The following is a 19,775-nucleotide window of genomic DNA, read 5'->3' on the forward strand; positions in this document are numbered from 1 at the left end:
TCTTAAATGCAAAACTTTGCCAATGTTGTTCTTCATCTGCAACAGTAAACTGAATAGTGTTCAGTTTGGAGCCAAAACAGACACTTGAGGACTACATCTTGGTCTTCAGGAAAAAACAGATTACATTTTTTTCAACATTTTATGGACTAAGCAGTCAACTGATTTATAACAAAAATAGCAGAGGGAAAAATCAGAGTCCTAAACTTGCATATCTATGATTCTCATAGCATGCAACAAGCAAGTGAATAGAAGGAAATTGTCCAAAGCATATTAGAAAATTGACAGCGGTACCTTTTCTCCCACAAAGGAAACTGATCGGGAATAATTAATGCTGTCAATAAAGAATGTGACTGATAAGCAGAATCAATAATGGCGTTAATCTAAGGAAAATCAAATGACCTCTTCTCCCACTGTCTAAGCCACAAGTTCTTATTAAATGAAAACACACAACAGTGGTGTAACCAAACATTGTTATTTTATTATCTTAAAAAGTAACACAATTCCCATTGGGTATCACGTACACTACAACAACAGTAACACCAGTACTACACATCGAAGGGACTTTCAGATATTATAGACATTTTAAAAATCCCTCTTTTTATTGTTAAAATTATTTGACTAGGCATGACAGATAAACATCATTTACAGGTATGACATACTGTCACCATTAGAAACAATGTTATTGTTGAACCTCCATTTTTATAAACCACTGCCAGTGTTAAGGGAAGACATTTCATGGACTGTCAGTGTAGAAAAGGGATGGTAGGTTTCAGGACTGTGATTGAAAAGGGAAAGAGGAAGAGGAAGCTGATGGGGGGCCACTGGGCCAGACACTAATGGGGAGAATTGAGATTAGGTTTAGGAAGGGTGGGCGGGGATCAGTGCAAACATCAGACATAAGGGATGGGACCCATGGACTTCGGCAGACAGGGACGGGAGCCCTATTGCATTATTGGGAAATTAAGTTTACTCCTTACACCTCTGAATGTGCAGTATGAACAGGATGACACTACATGAGTAGGACCCAACTCGAGTGGTAAACCCAAGGATAGTAGTACAGTGAAGACTCAAACTACTGCAGGGAGTGGTTAGCACCCTCTTAACGGAAATGGTAGGACAGAATCTGTACTGACAGACTCTTTCAGTACTAACAAAATAGCAGACAAGGCCCACCAGACTAAAATCCTTATGTAGAGGTAGTGTAGGGACTAGAACCCTACTGTAGTGATGACATAAGGACTAAAGCCCTACAACTGTGGGCTTCGTGATGGATCAGAACCCTACTCTTAAGCTAGAACAGTAGGATAGACAGAAATGTGTCTATACCCCTAGAACATAGACAGGAGAGCAAGTCAAACCATGACAGGTAGAGTAATTAGAAGTACTGACAGGGTATAATTGGGAAATTCAAGTCCAGACCTCTCAGCTAACAAGTGCTGGACTAGAATCTGAAATACTAATGACAAAATGAGAGTTCTGGGCCTTTAAACCCATTGGGACAAAACCCCAAAAAGCAGCAGTGGCATACAGACACTAGCATAAGAAAATGTAAACTCTATTGTAACATCATAACACTAGAAACGTAATCTCTGATGGGGAAAGATGAAGCTGAAGCAAAGGAAGTAAAAACTAATCACATAGGTCTGTGAGGGTTATCAGTCTGATCCCTGTTGGATTATGAAACTTGTGTTGTGTTGGAACTGGTGGTCTTTGATGGAACCAATTTCTTGCCAAATATATTTTACAAATACCCTACAATGCAGCATGTATAAACTTAGTTCAGACCAAAGATTTAAGGTTCCAGTGAGGTGACCTTGACAGTGCCAGCTGGACTCAAACCAGATGATGGTGTTGTTGGTAATTGAGTCAAATCAACAGAACTACTGAAGAACAGAACTGCTCTGGGAATAGTATGAAGAGATTTTCAACCCTTTTTTTAAATCTTCCCTACTTTAATACCAGAAATGCAGCTTTAGTTAATACTACTCAAACTACAAAGTTCGAGTAGTATTAACTACATACTATAGTGAAAATCAACAAGTATAGAGTTGTTGCTATTGAGACGATGCATATCTCATCGCATTTAGCTGAGCTGGGAGAATTTCAAAACAACAGTTAAAATTTCTCAGCTCGCTGTGAATCTTTGGTCTGAACCACATTTTATAAGTAAAATGTATAAAAGTATGCTGCAAAGAAAAATCTGCATGACCCTTCGCACAATTGTTCCACCATGATTGCAGACTTTAGGTAATTTATTACTATTTGCATTGTTTTCAAGCAATAGTTTGCCTTACAAGTCACCACGATGTCCAGTTACCTGTATACAGTTACTGTATGCAATGAGCATGTACAACTCAACAGTGCACATATGTCATGTCATATCTGTTTCTAAGCATGATGTATGAGAAGTTTGTTGCATATTTGTTTACTATGTGTTTGATATTAGTAAAATAAAGTGCTTTGATTTTTAATATTTGCAAACCTAACTAGTGTTTACTTTGGCAGGTAACTATCTCCATTGGCCTTTGCCTAATAATATCAGCAATGACAATCCAACAGTCTTTTACAAAACACAACTTGACTATAACAGCTTTGTATTGTTAATCAGTTTAATATTATAGACAAAGTATCAGAATCTGCTGTGGCCAACTTAGTCCGGACATTGGGTGACTGCTCCTCACTTCAGGACATGAAGCACAAAAGAGGTTGTAGGGGGCAGTTTCACCCATTGGTAATAAGTTGCAGAAACACACAAAGTAGATCATAATTCAGCACTAGATCAGCAACAACTCACTCAGAGGTATCTCTAAAAGGAGATTCATACATAAATACTTAACAACTTGATCTCTGAGCATCAATGTTATCTATGCAACCACACCCTGTCTAAAACTAGAGACGCAAATTGTTCTGGAGATGCTAAGTTAATACTTGTGTTGGTATTAGTACATCCTGTTTAAGCATGTTTTGAATTTGAATCAGGGGTCCTCACACTTCAGTATATTCAGGATTTGTGAACAGGTTGCCACTGCTTTTTGGGCTGAAGTCCCATCTTGGGGATCAGAGGAAGTCATGGACCACTAGGTGACACAATCATGTTCAGGAAAGCTGGGAGGAAAGTGGGGACTGCTGGTTGGTAGCTGAATCACAATGATGTACCATTAAAAAGCTTTGGAAAAACAAAGTCCAGCTCTTTGATGTCATGTATGAGAGTATGGCTATGAACCCAGTTATTGGAAATGGGCCTGATCTATGAAGAAAGGCCATTTCTAGAGTTAGGCGTTCATTTGTAATAATTAGTTACAGTAATGTCTAGTGGATGGATTATGTCAATGATGCACCTTTTCCAGCAACATGGAATTAGTACTGCTCCAGGGCACACTCTAAATATATGAGTAGGTTTAAAGGTCCAGTGTGTGGCATCTGGTGATGAGGATGCAGACTGCATCTAACCAAATTATCTCACCTCACCATACCTTTTCAAGAGGGTAGAGAAACCTTAGGGATAGTAGATGTAAGTGAATAATTCTATGGTAACACATCAGACACTAATGAAAACGTATTCAATTTCTACAAAAGAAATCCCTGTAAAGCCTACACATTGCACTGTTAAGGTTAGGGTTAGAGAGGGGTATGTTCTGAGCATGGTCAAGATTGAGCTAAGCCTCCAGGAAATTAACTGAAGTTAGTGTGAAGGCCCCTAAAAATGAGAGGGTGCACGATTGAACGGTTATGTTAATGTTTTAGCTGGATCTTTGTCACATCCACCAAACCACACAATGGATGTAGTGTGTATCATGTGGTAAACATAGAAACAAGAGGGTGATCCCTCTCAAGAAGTGTCATTCATGAATTTCAGTCTTGGATTTATAATTCGGTCTTGGATTTATAACTGGACTTATAACTGGGTTCCAATGAAAAGGATGGATGTCACAAATGGATGGATGACAAATTACTGTTTGAAGGTTGAAGCTTGGCTCTAGGGTTAGTGTTAGAACTGGGTTAAGATTAGGGTAAGAGTCGAGGGAATGCATTATGATCATCAGATTTGAGGATTAGCAGAAGGGTTACTACCTTAAAAGATTAGTTTGTAGGTTAAGGTTAGGCATGTGTATGTGCTGACATTCACAGGCTCAAGGCTGATGACAGTGTGTTAGTAGATAGGACAGGCTGTGTTTTTGCTCATATGGAGGTAGTTGTAGAGGAGCGTGTGGGACAACACTGGGATGACTGACAGGTCTCTGAGCCTATAGGAGGATGGCTGACCCATCAGTGGAGCTATAGGACTGCAGGTTTCTGACATATAGGTTGATCTCACACCTTCATGTGTTGTAGTTTAGTGCTCATCCTGGCCATCTATCTGTTCATCGAAATCCACTTCCAAATCCATTTCCAGAAGGGCTCATCAATTAGGTCCGCAGGTGAAACCTACTGTACAAGTTTCAGCAGCCATTTCATATTAAATTCACAACCATAGCGGCACTCTTTTTTTTTAGTATGATTATTATTATGGTCATCCCTGACCATAATACATCTTAGCACCAGAAGCGAGACTGGCTCAGGGATTTGATTCAAACTGTTTCAAGAAATGAACTATAAAGTAAGGAAAATGCAAACAAATAAGAAACACTGAAATTAAAAAAAAATAGCAACTGAAGTCATGTCGCTGCTGGTTGTTCAAACACTGGTGTGGATTAGTTTGGTTTGATCTCTGCTGGAATCTCAGCCACCTCAAGTGCCGTGGCAGTCATGCCCAAAGTAGAAAACTGATCCTGAATGGTGTTAGTCATGCATTTTCATCCAAATCCGGTCCATTAAGCGTTGTATCAATTTGAATATACTTGGTTTGGTGCAGATTCAAGAATCCTACACCTTATTAGGAATTCAGGTGATCTGCCTCCTGCTACAGTCCAAATGTGAAATTGCACAAAATGCAATGATCAGTACTGTCCACTGGATGCAGCTGTGTCATGTTCAGTTTGCATCAAGTCTCTAAGTTTTACAAATACAAGACAGTTTTTTATTGTTTCATATTTTTACCATTTCACTCTTTAGTCTTTGAGGTGCTTTGTCCTCTGTATTATTAAGCGTTGTTTTAAGAATTTTATTGCATTCTTATGTCTATCTCCTTCAATTTGGAAATCTACATGAATAATGAGAGTCTCCAGTCAAGAACAGGAGCTTTGGTTATAGAAAGAGAGGGTACAGTGAAAATGTGCTGGAGGCTTGTAAAACTCCTGAGACACTAAGTAGTATATTTAATAGAACGGTGTCTACTCTGAAAACAACTAAAGAAGAAAGATTTTTTGAAAAAGTTCTGCTAATTAAGAAAAAGCAACCACAGCAACTGAACAACAGTAGCTCCAGCATTTTTTCGGATATTTTCAGAAGTCCAAAAACATGTCTGCTAGTTCAACAGGTAGTGTGGACCAGTGAGGAAGTGCCAATAATTCTTGTCAGTTACCAATCTCTACTTTTATTCTGTGCATTATAGCCCTGTGTAATGTAGCCTGTGGCACCATCTGCTGACCACATGGCATCATGTCTTCAGCCCAAACCAGAAAATGCAAATGTGTCTTATCTTTTAGCAACATTTCAAGTTTACTGCCAATTCACTTAACATGATCTCAGAATTATTATTATTATTATTATTATTATTATTATCAAAACACAGCCAGTGTCAGTGGTGAAATTGTGTAAATGACTATTCATTGAATTTCTTGTCTGACATAAATTTGACACACGATGCTGCTACATCAGGCGGACATGAAAATAAAAATGAATAAAACAGGAAGCAGATTCATAATCACGACTTTCATGACTGAAGTCAACACTGATACTGCCTGAACAAGGGGTGGACCGATCAGTTTTAGTGATATTGGTAAAGTTGTATTTTAAAATACAACTTAAAACCTAAAAAATAATCTGATTATGTATTTTACATTGCTATAATAATAATTATCTTTTATTTAAAAACATACAATGGTTTGCTGTATTACTTCATTTTACCATTGCAGATTTTGATGTTGAGAAAACATTTCATTATAAGTTTTGTACATGTTCTATTGCTTGTCAAATGTCCACCAGCAGTTATGAGGATTTTCTGATAAACCATCTTCTTTTGGCTACTTGGGCAGCACTGTTCAGGTAGGTGAGATGGACATCATGGCGTCCAACAGATCATACAAATTATTCTACATGAGGCTTTACGATTCATACAAGCCCATATGCCTCCACCGTCTCTTTTCGTGGTGATGGTTCGGGGTTTGAACTCATAGACACTCATAGCATGGCATGAATAAATGTGGAGAAGCATAGATAAGTAAGAAAGCGGGAGCTGGATCGGCGTGTGTGTACCATCAGTAACAGTAGCGAGCAGAGCCACATCTCTTCAGTGTGTAATACCAGCAGACAGCATTTGAAAAAAGATGCTTGATCTGGAGCAGCTGGAATGGGAGGGAGAATAACATGACCTGAGATTACAGATTATGCACACATAACCCGCACAGTACACAAATAGTACGCACACACACTCACACACATACACACACATAAGTGAAACAACACAACAGCAGTGTGTAAACTAGAGGCTGTAGAATGACATGGTCTGAGTCCGCCCAGTGGCCTGGTGTTTACAAGTGTGTGAGAAAAAACAGTTTCCTGGTGGCCTAAATTCCTCTGTTCATATCTGTGTGTGGGTTATGTTAACAGCTATAGCTCCATGTTGGGCCTGTGGCAGCTCCACTGATTCAGTCAGTCTGTTGGTTTAAAGGTATAACAGTCCTTTTGGGGGAGGGGGTATTCTTATTCTCTGACTCCTCCCCACTGCCCCTGCTGCCCACCTGCCTGCCCGCCTGCCCATTGGCTCTTGGAGCAATGCCCCAGCCCTTTTTAAGTGTTCCTTCCCTTAGACGCTGGTGATTGAAGCAAGGCAGGCGTTGGGCTTTTGGAGTTTTTCTGCCTGGGTACCGGCAGGTTCTGTGATCGCACGGAAGGAGAAAGGGGGACCGTTGGCCGTCGTGATGCCAAGGTGGCCGGGGCTCAGTGCCAGGTTCTGCCGACGATTGCTCTCCACTATGGAAGAGGTGTTCGATGCAAGGCTCTCCCTTGTGCTGCAGAGACACAGACAGAGGCACATTCAGAACATATACAAAGATGTACTGTACAAATGAAACTGAGTATTAGTTGACTCCTCTCCTCTTGTTTCAGTTCCCACCTGAGAGATAAGGGGAGGAGTCAAGGTAAGCATTTTACAAAATAACACATCCTCACCGCAGACGAGTCATTTGAAATAAATATCAGTAAAATTAGCCACACAGAACGCTGCATCATCGGTCTTGTATTTTTGTTGCATTTACTGTAATTTAAACTTATGATTGACTTTAGTGCAATTCACAGTGTGGAATAATGCATCAAGAAGGTCATACAGGGATGCCATACATGCATTTGATCATTTTGAATAATAATAGTATAATATAGTCTCTGCTGCAGTTTGTATAATCTAAACATGTGTCATGCATCTTTTACACATCTGATCAATAAAGAAAGAATCTACAAAGGATACAGCCATTTATAGATGGTTATATTTATAAGCCTCTGCTATGTGTGAGCCTGTGAGTAATAAGACTAGCCTTGAGACATCTATAAACAAACTTCACACCTGTCAGATTATTCATTAAGAGAAGAATTCTGACACTATCAACAGTTTTTGCAGAACTCAAATAAAGACTGATGCCCAGTTACAAACATTAGTCTTAAAAACTTAACATCTTATAAAAGCATTTTTCCTGACTCTCCTTTTATATCTATAGTCACACAGGACACTGTTGCACTGAAGTAAACACAAAGGCCACTGAACTGAAATTAGTGTTTATAGTTCAATTTATAAGTTGATTTGTGTTGGAAGCTTGCAAATGCATGAGGGAATGAAAATGTGGATGAGCAGGATAAAGAATATACAGTGCATAATTCTGTTGAAAAATTGTCTAGAGAGATATAAAAGTGTCCAGTATGGTATGGAGGTCACACTTAAAAAAAAAAAAAAAAAAAAAAAAAAAAATGGTGTGTCTGATTTAAGTGCACGTATAGAAGTGTCCCTAAGATTACATTCCATGTGATTGATTTATTTGACAGGGACAGTGCACATCATTCGTAACTGCTGTAAATGTGCCAGAGTTATCCCAAAAAACAACACATGCATCCTATATGAATAAAAAGAGAAATGAGATTTGGGCCACTTTTTGAAACCATTCTTTATCTAACCTGGAAGTTTTAGTTGCTCAGTGTCTAATCCTTACTTAGAACAGTAGGAAAGATGTTGTGTCCTGTAGGTCATATTATAAATGAAATGCATTTTCATGTTGAGACATCCTGAGTACAGGGAGGAGGAGGTTAAAATATTTTAGGTACTGTCAATATCATGGAATATTACTGAGGTTGTTGAAATTTAGTGCAAAATCATGCTGAACAATTTACTATTCCAAACTAAGTATATTTACTATGCCCTCCATCATGACTATCAAATATCTTCAAGTCTGGAGAAAACCCACCCTGCCATCATGCTGCCACTGTAACGGCCTGGTTAACATGTGTTGCTGTAATACCAAATAGTGCCACAGGAAGGTGTGTCCCATTGTTTTGATATGATGTGCCAGAGGTCATTCTCTCTGAGGGTGCAGTGGTGTTCTACATGTTTGCACAAGTGCTCCCTTTTTGCTGTAAGGTGTGGGTTTAGGTTATTCTTTTATACTCCACTGTTACTGTATGACAGGTGGACATACAGCCTTGGGGACATGGCACTACATGGTCAACATAGTGTTTTGTATAATAAAATGTTAGTGTGGAAACCGCCACTTTGTTGTCTATTGACTCTCTGAGCAAAGTCACATTACATCACTCTGTATCATCAACTCGCTCTAAATTCTCAGCATTGCATAAGGATCAAGGGTCATCTAGGAGCTCCCAGTTCAAAAAGTATAAGTCTTGTAAGCCCACATCCCTTTCTTAGAAATCAGTTAAATTATTATAGATTTTATGTACAATCTTCATCCAACAACTACAGAAAATAAAAGTATATGGTGCAAGTGAAAGCTAAAATTACATCGCTTAAGAGCAAATGTAGCCAGAAATCATGGTCATCTACTTAACATGTTCATCAGTCATTAACTAATGCTCATTTACTACTGCTACCTGTAGAATCATTCTATAGCTGATTAGATGATTGACCCACTTAGGGTCCCTCATTCACTTAGGAAAGATTTGATGCTTTTCCTTTGTGTGGTCCTTGACTACTTTGACCAATCAGTAACTTGTAGTGTTTTCACTTCACCTCTATTGACATTCCAAGGAAGCTGAGGCAATACCAAAATAAGTAGCAAGTACCACATACTGTCCACAACTTTGGTCATATGGGAAATTAAAGGTTAGTAGAGTCTAGTCAAGCTCAAAAAGAAAAGTGCAGAGGACAGTCTGTTTGAAGCAAACCCAGCATGTTTCTCCTTGGTGTGATTTGTTTGGTCATTTGTGAAAATTATATTATTATTATCATACATAATCATATTATAAATACTGGGATACCAGAACACACATACTAGCTTATATAGCAGCTAACTGTAGAATGTTTCTCTGACAAACACCTGCACTTCATGACCCCAGACGATACTCACTCTCTTGATTCCTCAGTAAGACACACCTGACCAAGAAGCAGAGCAAATGTTCAGGTGGTTTGTAGTGCTATATTGTGGTTTGCTTAAACATTTACAGTGGGAAATACTCAAAATTTAAAAGGGCACCCCAATCCAAAATCTGGACTTTTGGTAGTCTTCTGTGATAATATAATTGCACAGGTGGATACTGCATTGAAAATTTGATTTAAACTGGAGCAGCAAACCAACGGAACTGGATTATGGGTTTGTTTACAATAGATAGTTTGATTACTTCAAGATGTGCTATTAGGGATGCAACAAAACTGTGTACTATTCAGTCCGCCCTGCACGGGACAATGTGCCCTTATGGACCGTGAGTTTTCAGTTTTGCAACTGATTTCTCTCTCTCTCTCTCTCTCTCTCTTGCTCGCTCGTTCGACATGCATGTGAGCATGCAGTGCAGGGAAGCCCCGACCCATGATTAAACTCTTTGTCTACACAGTACCTCAACTTTTAAGTTCCTGGAGGTACCTGACCCGGGTGCAGGACTCTGACACACATACAATACCATGATGCACTATTACAAGGAAATGCGTGCGGTAGATTACTGTGGTGTTTTTATACCACCTTTTCTTTTATGGCCAATTTCCTTAATTGATTCAGTTTCGATTTATAAGGCTCTGAATCGATTAATCACGATTCAATTCGATCCAATATCAATTTGATTCAGTATTAACGGATTGATTCAGATTCATTTAGTGATACCAAAGTACAATTTTGAGCTGTAACCTGATTATTTGACTACCACAGCCATGCACCACATCTATACTGGTATCAATATTGATATTAGTAAGGAAATAAATATGACATTTCAGCAGTAAATAGATGAATCTGCTGTTAAATAAGGAACGGGACAGAAACATTGCCATGTTTCTACAGTGGCTCAGAACGGACTTCTTCGTCATCTTTATTTTACTCAGCCATAGGTGATAGTATCACCTATAGCTGGGTGTGGATAATATTCCTGGAATGACTGGGTTCCGCAACCCGCCACAGAGAGCCTCTAGGTGGCCAGTTCCTTCACACTGCGAGTTTGACTTTGAGGCCGGGAGGAGCTCCTGTGGAGGGGTTTCCCCCACCCTTCCTCTGAGTCCGTCGCGAGCGAGATCGAGACGCCACGTCTCCCCTGGGGGCTTGCGAGATGGAGCTGGCCACACCTCCGCGTCAGCGGTACCCGGGTCAGGTCAATCGAAAATTGATCCCATCCACTATTAGCTGAAACGAAATCGGTCTAAAATCGATCAAATCGATTTTTTTTACCTAGCCCCAATCCCTATGCAGAACACGAATTTATTTATTTAAAAAAAGCCCCCTTCGAGCCCTATGTATGTACGTGCCTGTTTTATACGACTATATACAAGTAGTCAAGGAATAAGAATGGGTTGGTCAGTACAGAAAGTATTATTTTATTCAGTACAGTGATATAATTTGTTCTTAGTGTAAAATTCAGTTTGCTGACAAGTAAAATAAAAAAAAATAATTTTGGGAGAAAAAAACCCTGTTCTCTTCACGCACAAAATACATACTGAAACCAAACCGAAACCATGGCCCAAAAACTGAGGTACGGACTGAACCGTGGGCTAGCTGTAACGTTGCACCCCTATGTGCTATGTAGTATGTATGTGCATGTTCTCACCGTGGCGAGTTGAATCCACTGTCAACAGTCACAGAGCTGGAGTCCATACTGTCCAGTCTGGCAGAGTGGGCTGACTGCTGATTCGGACTAGGTTCTGGAAGGTTCTCTTTAGCACCAGGGAAGGTGAGGGTCCTTTCAAACCTCCTCTGTAGGTCCCTTTCCTTCTCCCTCTCCAGCAGCCACTGCATGGTCCCTGTACCCCCTCCCCCCATCCCAACAACACTTCCTCCAGCCTTTTCATTCTCTCCCCGCCCTTTAGTACCTCCCTCGTCAAGTTCGTCATCATCAGAAACATTATAGTAATCGAAGGAGGCCTCTGCAGCACTTGTAGTGGGTTCAATTCCCTGTGGGGGAGCAGAAGACGTAGCCACCAGAGGCTTAGGGGCATCAAAAGCCTCTTGGGAATCAAGTGCATCGCAGGATGATGACAAAGTGGTAGAGGCAAGGGTGGGAGGTTTTCTCAGGGAACTGTAGCCAGGCAAAGGGAGACTAGGAGGAGGTTTGAAGAGTGTGTCTTTACTAAAGATCTCCTTACATTTCTCCTGACCAGAGGAGGCACTATGGGGAGGTCGTCCATTGGGAAGAGGGGATTCGGGAATAGACAGAGGTATTGGAGGCAAGCTGCCACCTTTAGGTCCCATCTTGGCCAAGTCCTCTTTATTTTCGGGGGGATGAGGTGTCTGTCTGTCAAGTTGCCTGTCAGTGCTGCCCAGTTTTAAACCATCATGGCTACTCTTGGCCAAAGTTCCCAGTGGGGTTGCTGTTGTGAGAACAGCCTCAGAGGAACCAGAGCATTGAAAGTAATCATCAGGGACAGGGACAGAGCTGGCCAGTGGTTTGGGTGAGTAAGCTGGCAGGCTGTCCCTGCTCTTACTCTTCTCCAAGCTGCGGCCCCCATCCAGCCCCAGCGAGTCCCCAGGCAGCTTAGTTGAAGGGGGTGTGGTACGAGAATAATGGGAGGAGCTCTGATTGGCTCGCAGGGTTCCATCGTCAGTATAGTAGCGGCTCCGGTCATCATAATAATTGGGTGGTCCCATCAGCCCAGCTCCAAGAGGTCCTTTGGAATTGTCCATGGATCTGGACCGTTCCTTTGCCTTGTCGCTGCGTTCATTCCTGGACTTCCTCTCCTGGGTATGGGAGTGTGAGCGATGGACTTTGGAGTGATGGGCTGATGGACCATGGCTAGGCTCTGGGAAAGGCATTTCCGTCCTCCGTTTGGCAAGCTCACCGGACACATCCCACTCTGGTGTGACAGGCAGGTGGGATGAATCGAGGATATTGGGGTTACTGTGCGCAAGGTGAAGACGGGCTCGCTGGCGTTCCATGGCCAGGGCATGCTCTCTCGGTGACCGAGCTAGTGAAGATGAGTAGGCTCTGTAGTCCCTGTCAGTCAACTCCAGATGGGAACCATCGCTGGGCTCACCACGGGACGCCCTTGTCTTACTATGCGAGCGGCTTAGTTTAGTCTGAGACGGCTTCCTGTGTCTGCCTCCACTCCTTCGACTTCTGGAACTCTGATTGGCTGATGATGCTTTACTCCTCTGAGCACGCTCTTCTTCAAGTCGCTTCATTACTGCTGTGTGCCGAGCAAGGTTCTCCACGGTGAGGTCAGGGTTGATTCTGCGGATGATCTCCATCTCCACATGACGTGGCAGTTGGCTAGGTGCCTCCTCATCGCGGAGAGGCCATTCTTCAGGGGGGAACTGTGCAGAAAAGGTGGCCAGCTGCTTGGCCTTGTCCTTCTTAAAGCTCAGACGGAACAACTTAAGGCCAAACTTCCGACTTCCCATGCCACTTCCTCCACCTGTCTGCTTATCTATCTCTGTTCCTCCTCCAACTCCTACCCCGCCACCACTGCCACCACCACCTCCTCGGTGTTTGGTTAACGTGTCCGTCTTGAAAGGGAAACTGAGGGTGCTACGGCTCTTTTCTGTGTTGCCTCCTGCTTGTTGAGGAGGCGTTTGTGGGGAATGTGGAGATGAGTATGCTTCCCGGTGGTCTTTGGGAGATCGCCGTTGCAAGGTGGTGTGGTGGCTGGGTGGGTCTTCTCCACGGTAATTGTAGAAAGAATCTCCTCCAACTCCACCTCCCCCACTGTGGTTCTGGTTGGCCTTTGGGTGTGTTCGATCTCGTACACCTCCAGAGGTGGACGGAGTGATGGTGCCAGAGAGGGGTGAGGTGCACTGTGTTTGCTGATGCTGTTGTTGGTTCTGATGCTGCTGTTGTTGTTGTTGTTGCTGCTGCTGTTGGTGTCGGTCAGCAGATCGCTCGTCTAAGTGATACCACTTGGAACTAGTGCGAATTAGGCTTGGAGTGATGAAGTAAGTCTGAGGTGTTACAATAAAATATCCGTCTGGTGTTGGGTAGATCTTCCGTTCACGAACCAGCATGCTCAGTGTGTGGTGCAGGACCTCTTCTGTTGGCGTAGGAACACCTGCACAAAATCAAGACAAGAATCAGAAAATGAACAGAACAGAATGCACAAGTTTTTAGACACAGACCTCTACCGAACAGATGAGAAGTCATTTTATACTATATATATTGCTTCATATGAAACTAAAAAAGTCAAAAGTACAAAGCATTGGTGATTTATGTTATACAGTATTTTGTGTAAAAGTACTATGGAGTAGTATTTCAACATACTTATTTTAGATATTATCTATATGTTCTATTCTAATTGGCATTTCTCATAATTACAAAAATCTAATGGTACAGAAATTTTACCTTGTTAAGATTTTCAGCCGTATGGCCCAGCTCTACTCACAATGTTATAAATACCTAGAAATAAATGTTGAAATGTTGATCTCTTGTTCAATATTCATCTTTTGATCAAAACCAAATTTTTTCAGTCTACAAAAAAAGGGCCTGGTCAAGTGGTAACGGATCAAAAATACTGTTGTTCAAATGAGTAAACTGTTTCAACTAAATACCCTAAAGTAACTTATAAAACATATTTTTGTAGGTATTTATAAATATTTTGATATGGCAAGAATGATGATTTACTTAAATGATGTTTTTGTGATAAAAAAAAAAAAAAAAGCCTGGTAATGGATTTAAAAAAAAAAAACATAAGTTTTTTTTTTACTTATGCAAATGCCCTGTTCCCGACAAAATTTTTACATAAAATACTGTGTTGTAGCAAAAATCTGCCATAATTAAAATTTCATCAGAGGCAAAAGAAAGTAACGGATCAAATTGCCCACTGAGTAATGGACCCAAACAGACTATAGTCTCAAAAGCACAAACCATTTTGTTTGAAGAAAACAAACACTCAACTCAAACACTCATTCAATCAGATAAAGTCAGACATAGAAACCTCAACCTAATCCTCTACCTCATTTGGTAGGAGTGTGAGGGTGCTGCCACTCTGCATGGCAAGCGAATGAAACCACTGCTTCCTGTAGGTACCTATAGGCCATGAAATCATATCACAAAATAAATCATATAGGTGTTCATGTGAGGCCATTCTTAAGAAAACTGGATAAAACAATTCTAAATAATTCACTTGAACCAAAATTTCTGTTGGACATATGCCCAATGTTTTTGACACATATACCTGAAAAATTCTAAAAAGGGAATAAATTTCACTGATTCTGACACACCCTGTCCTTCATCAATACATAAGTTGATGTTAATTCATATTTGTGTACACTTGGTATGCTTAACTGTTATGTAACCTTGTGCTCAGGATGGCTTGTTACAATATTTAGTGCAAGTATGATAGTCATCGGTAACGGATCAAAGAAAAAGACATGCAAAGTTCACATACTTATCTATAATTAAAAAAAAAAAAAAAAACTTGGATAAGGTACCTTAAAATAGGTATAAATATCTTTACTTTCTGTAATTTTTATTATCCAGTTCCAAGTAAAACCATTAAATTTTTTTTTAAATCATTAATTTCATAGTAATGGATCAGATGCCTAAAATCTCCAGGCCCCAAACTTTACATACAGTAAAAAATTACTTTCTGGAAAAGGTAGTATAAAAATCTCAACACAGTATGTTGGATACACATAATAAAAAGTAAAATGTGGAAAAAAAGAACTTCATATATTACATTTTCCAAATTTTTCTTCTTCATATGGCTGTAACTTTTTCGTCAACAGGAATTTTTCAAAACCAAAAACAGATCCAAAAACTAGACAAAAAATGAGCTATAATAGGGTACTGGGGGACAATTTTTATTTTTTATCCCACATGTATACCTCCCCTTGACCAGGCCCAAAAATAAAGGAACTGGCCTCACTGTTCCAGTACTTTTGGAGTGGAGGGTAGAACATAGTTGTATATGACCAAGAAGTGTTGTGCCTGAATTAATTCTACATGCATTTTCGCCTAAAACCAACACTATCTTTTTATCTCAGCATCAGCTCTACATTTCTGTCCATTCCATAAATAAAATCATTACTAAAGAAAACATTTGTAGATGTTAAATATATGAGTATTTGATACACAAGAAGATTCAGTTCTTTGGTTCCTTTTATGTTCTTGTGCTCTCTCTTCCACTGTCAGTCTGGAGGCATTACTGCCAGTTACATCATAGCAGCCTTTCAGCTCAGCCAGAATGATGCAACACCAAGCAGACAGACAGACAGACAGACAGGCAGACAGACAGGCAGGCAGGCAGGCAGGCAGACAGACAGACAGACAGACAGACAGACAGGCAGACAGACAGACAGACAGACAGACAGACAGACAAGCACACACGCACGCACGCGCGCACACACACACACACACACACTGTTTGTCCATCTCTTTCTCTGTCCATCTTGTTAATAAGGAGGCTGAGCAGAGGGAAGGTGGTGGGACATGAAGCAGATCGTACTGGATTCAGAACATGCTAATCCTGCCATCACCTCACTCACCATCCACAGTGACACATACATCCAATGGCACCATATATAGTAGGGAACAGACATGAAGCTCATCGCTGTTTGCTCCAACGTTCCAAAGGAAACTTGCTGCTGTTATGACTGTTACTATGATGAGATGGTGTGGAATCAGTTCTTCGCAGTCAAATATAAGATATGTTTACTGTGTTGCAAAGCTATTCTATCTCACATACTCAATACTGTGATGGAAACAATGGCATGCAGGACGTTATTTTTATGTTTTAATACAGATGCTTTCTACCTTTGGGGTTTCTCACCCACATGCTAATGAAGCTTTAGGTTACCAAGACTGAGGTTATTTACAGGCTAACTTACAGACTGTGCGATTTCTGAGGTCTTACAAATTTATCAGCAGCAACACTGCATCATGTATGTAATAAAATAGGTATGATACTTCCAGACTGTAATGATGACAAATCTTCTGAATCCCTGGCTGTGACATAAGAATAGATTAAAGAATTAAACATCTACAGTGCATGTTGTGTACCTCGACTGCTATAGTAGAAAATAATGAAGCTAAGATAATGATGATACTGTTACAATTGTGGTCTTTATGTGAACAGCAAAAATCCAAATTAAAAAAGGAGATCGTGGAGTGGACCCAATTGTGACTCAGTCAAACAAAGGCGACTTGGGATAACAATTTTACAAAGACAGCCTCAAGTCAGCAGTTTTAGTTACCTTAACACACCTGCTGCATCGATAAATGTGTCAATTCATAGTGTGTTCCTATTGGTTGGTTGGCAGATGTAGGCTGTAGTAGCTTCTCACTGTGTGATGATCAAACTAAACTTCTGACACTGTCAGAGTTTTACCTGTCTTTAGTCATAGGACCAGGTCAATAGCCATCTGTGAACCTGCCTGATGCTGCAATGTGGGATAACAGCTTTCCAAGTGAAAATTTTGACCATTTATTTGTTCGAGTGAACACTGAAAACAGAGAAAAGGAAATCATATCTATGTTTCATACCTCATGCCAGTGTTTCCTTTATATACATTTTACAGCAGTGGGGATACTGCAAGATGTTTGCTGCTGTTTTGTCATAATTCTACTGAATACTGTATCTTGGGGTCACATTACATGACTTCTGCTGAGGCTTTAAACATGAAAAAATAGATGTAACACGTGGAGACGTGTGGTGAAGTTTTTGGCTTGTTTTTGGAGCTGTTAACATAAATCCTGTCAGCACATCCTACAGAAAACTCCCATCCATCAAAATGAGAGTACATGCCTTAACAATAGTCATTTATCTAAACAAAGAAAATTGAGAGTATACTAAACAAATGTGTAATGTTTGCAATGTGGTTGTAAGTATACTGTCATAATGACACTGAAGGACTTTTTTTTTTGTGTAAATTTAAGGTTAAAAAAAAAAAAAGGAAGAAAGAAAGAAAGGAAGAATATTGCTGTGTATCATGTATGACCACAAATGCAACAAAACCCAATACCCTTTACTCCCACCGTTACAAAAAAACCTGAAAAAACCTAGTGGAAACATTGCATGCCATTTATTGCTTTACTGTGAACATGTACTTCAGGGAAATGGCAGCAGATATATCCTGGTTTCATCACATTTGATCACTGCATAACTTGGTATCATTAACCCACTTCACTGATGAGAAAAAAGTCTTTATCTTTGCTAATCTTATTATTAGTTGGACCATGGGTTTTGGAGGTTTAAACTCTGTCTAAATTGGCGGTTGGTTTGAGTGTTTTTGGCAGTTTTAGCATTCTTGAAATTTGGACTGAAGGTGAAATAGTAATTTGTTGTTCTAAAGGTAATATTTAACAACTAGAATTTTTTTATCCAGTGTCTAAACCTATCTCTGAGGAATCAAGGGGGAAACCAATGTTATGTTCTAGTAGTGTATTGAGTTTTTATTATCTTGCCACTTTATACAGTGTTAGTTTTTCATGTCCTCATAATCGTATTTCTGGATGAGCTCTAATTCAAACAAACATGTTTTTGAATACGCTTTAATGTAACTGATAAATATCAGCTGTGTACGTCTAACAAGAACCAAAGTATGGCACAGATCTTTCAAATCAAGGTAAAGTGACTGTGTGCCATTCAGATGTACAGTGGGTTAGGTGAATGCCAAAAGTCATCACAGCTCCATTCAGTCAGGCATGAGAGAACTTGCTGCACTATTTGACACCTAGTGCATGACAATGCCCAAGAGAGCACAGACATGAGAGGACAACTCAGTCACACAGCATTTCCAAAGCACAAGCAGGTCCACAATAACATCTATGTCTTCCCCTTGTGATGCTTCAGTTTTCTTCTTAAACTGACTGCAGTGTATATCCAGACTTGTGCTGTGTAGAGCGATAAGCAAACGTTCTTAAAAGTGCAGTCTTTCAGTATCATGAAACCTACTGCGCTCTTTTCTTTTCAGCCACCAGGGGGCAAAATTTTTCTTATCATGAGGTGACACATTTTGTCAACACATACCTCACCTGAAGACAAAGACAATGCCACATCATTTCTTCTACATGTTACATTCTATAGGGCCTGTAGTTAAGAAGAAGAAAATGACATTCATTTTAGCATAATTTAACACTACCACAGAGTTCACTGAGTTTGTGGAAGAGTTAAGGAGTTGTGGTCCTCCAGCGAGGCTTATCACTGACATGCTTTCATCTATCTTACTCTAGGGCAGTGGTTCTCAATCTTTTTCTGTGGGGGCCCCCCTTTGAAGGATGAAAAATCTCCAGGCCCCCCTCAACCCCAACAACATTGTAACAGTGGTGCAATTATAACTTTTAACGAAAGAAACATCAATATTGTACCAATCCTTTTTGTTGTTCCTTGAATAATGTTTTGTTCAAATTAAAAATAACTTAGATTTTTGCTTGAACAATACAAATAAACTCAACAAGACTGCTCCTCAAGACAATATTTTTTCAAAAAAAATTGGAAATGCGCAATTATCTTACAACAATGACAATAAAGGTACTTCTTTTTAGAACAAGCAAATTTTGGTAAATAAGATGAACATTTTATCAATATCAGTGGCTTTACACTGCACATCTCAGAACAATAAAGTGCAAAATGTACAAACTGTGAAAAAACACAAACATTGCACTTTTTTTCCCAGTAAAATCCTTGTCCATTCTCCAAACCTAAACTCTCTGTCTAGTCTAGTAACAGATCACCATGGCAGCACATTTCTTTGCTGTACGTCCCTAAAATGAGTCCAGGGTGCTCCAGCGCTAAAACATCAGTTCCAACTGCTACATGTTCTAACCTGAGGAAGAAAAAAAACCACCCAGCAGCGATCCCATGCCCCCCCGGCAAGTCTTCGTGCCTCCCCTAGGGGGCCTGCCCCACAGTTTGTGAAACACTGCTCTAGGGTAAGATACGTCTCTACCATTCAAGAAGTACATGTAGTTACAGTGTTTAGTCTTAGGTTTTAATCTGTCTGTCTGTTCCAAAGGTCTGAACTGAACTGAGAACAAGGCCCTTAAATCTGCTGCTCCCTCTGCTTAGAATCAGTTACAACATGACATGCAACTTATGGAGCCAGTCTCAATGGACC

General features: G+C 40.3%; 1 protein-coding gene across 2 annotated transcripts in view; it reads right to left on the minus strand.

Annotated features, from left to right (window-relative positions):
• Positions 1–458: 458 nt before the first annotated feature.
• LOC115427090 (storkhead-box protein 2-like) overlaps positions 459–19,775 on the minus strand; it is a 78,153-nt gene continuing 58,836 nt past the window's right edge. For both annotated transcript variants that reach the window (XM_030145486.1, XM_030145487.1), the window contains exons 3-4: positions 11,338–13,771; positions 459–7,109 (exon numbers count right to left, since the gene is read on the minus strand). In XM_030145486.1, coding sequence (XP_030001346.1) covers positions 6,905–7,109; positions 11,338–13,771 — 2,639 coding nt within the window. In that variant the 3' untranslated portion in view covers positions 459–6,904. The remainder of the gene's footprint in view (positions 7,110–11,337; positions 13,772–19,775) is intronic.

The sequence above is a fragment of the Sphaeramia orbicularis genome, chromosome 10 (genome assembly GCF_902148855.1).
Source record: "Sphaeramia orbicularis chromosome 10, fSphaOr1.1, whole genome shotgun sequence".
Taxonomy (NCBI): Eukaryota; Metazoa; Chordata; class Actinopteri; order Kurtiformes; family Apogonidae; genus Sphaeramia; species Sphaeramia orbicularis.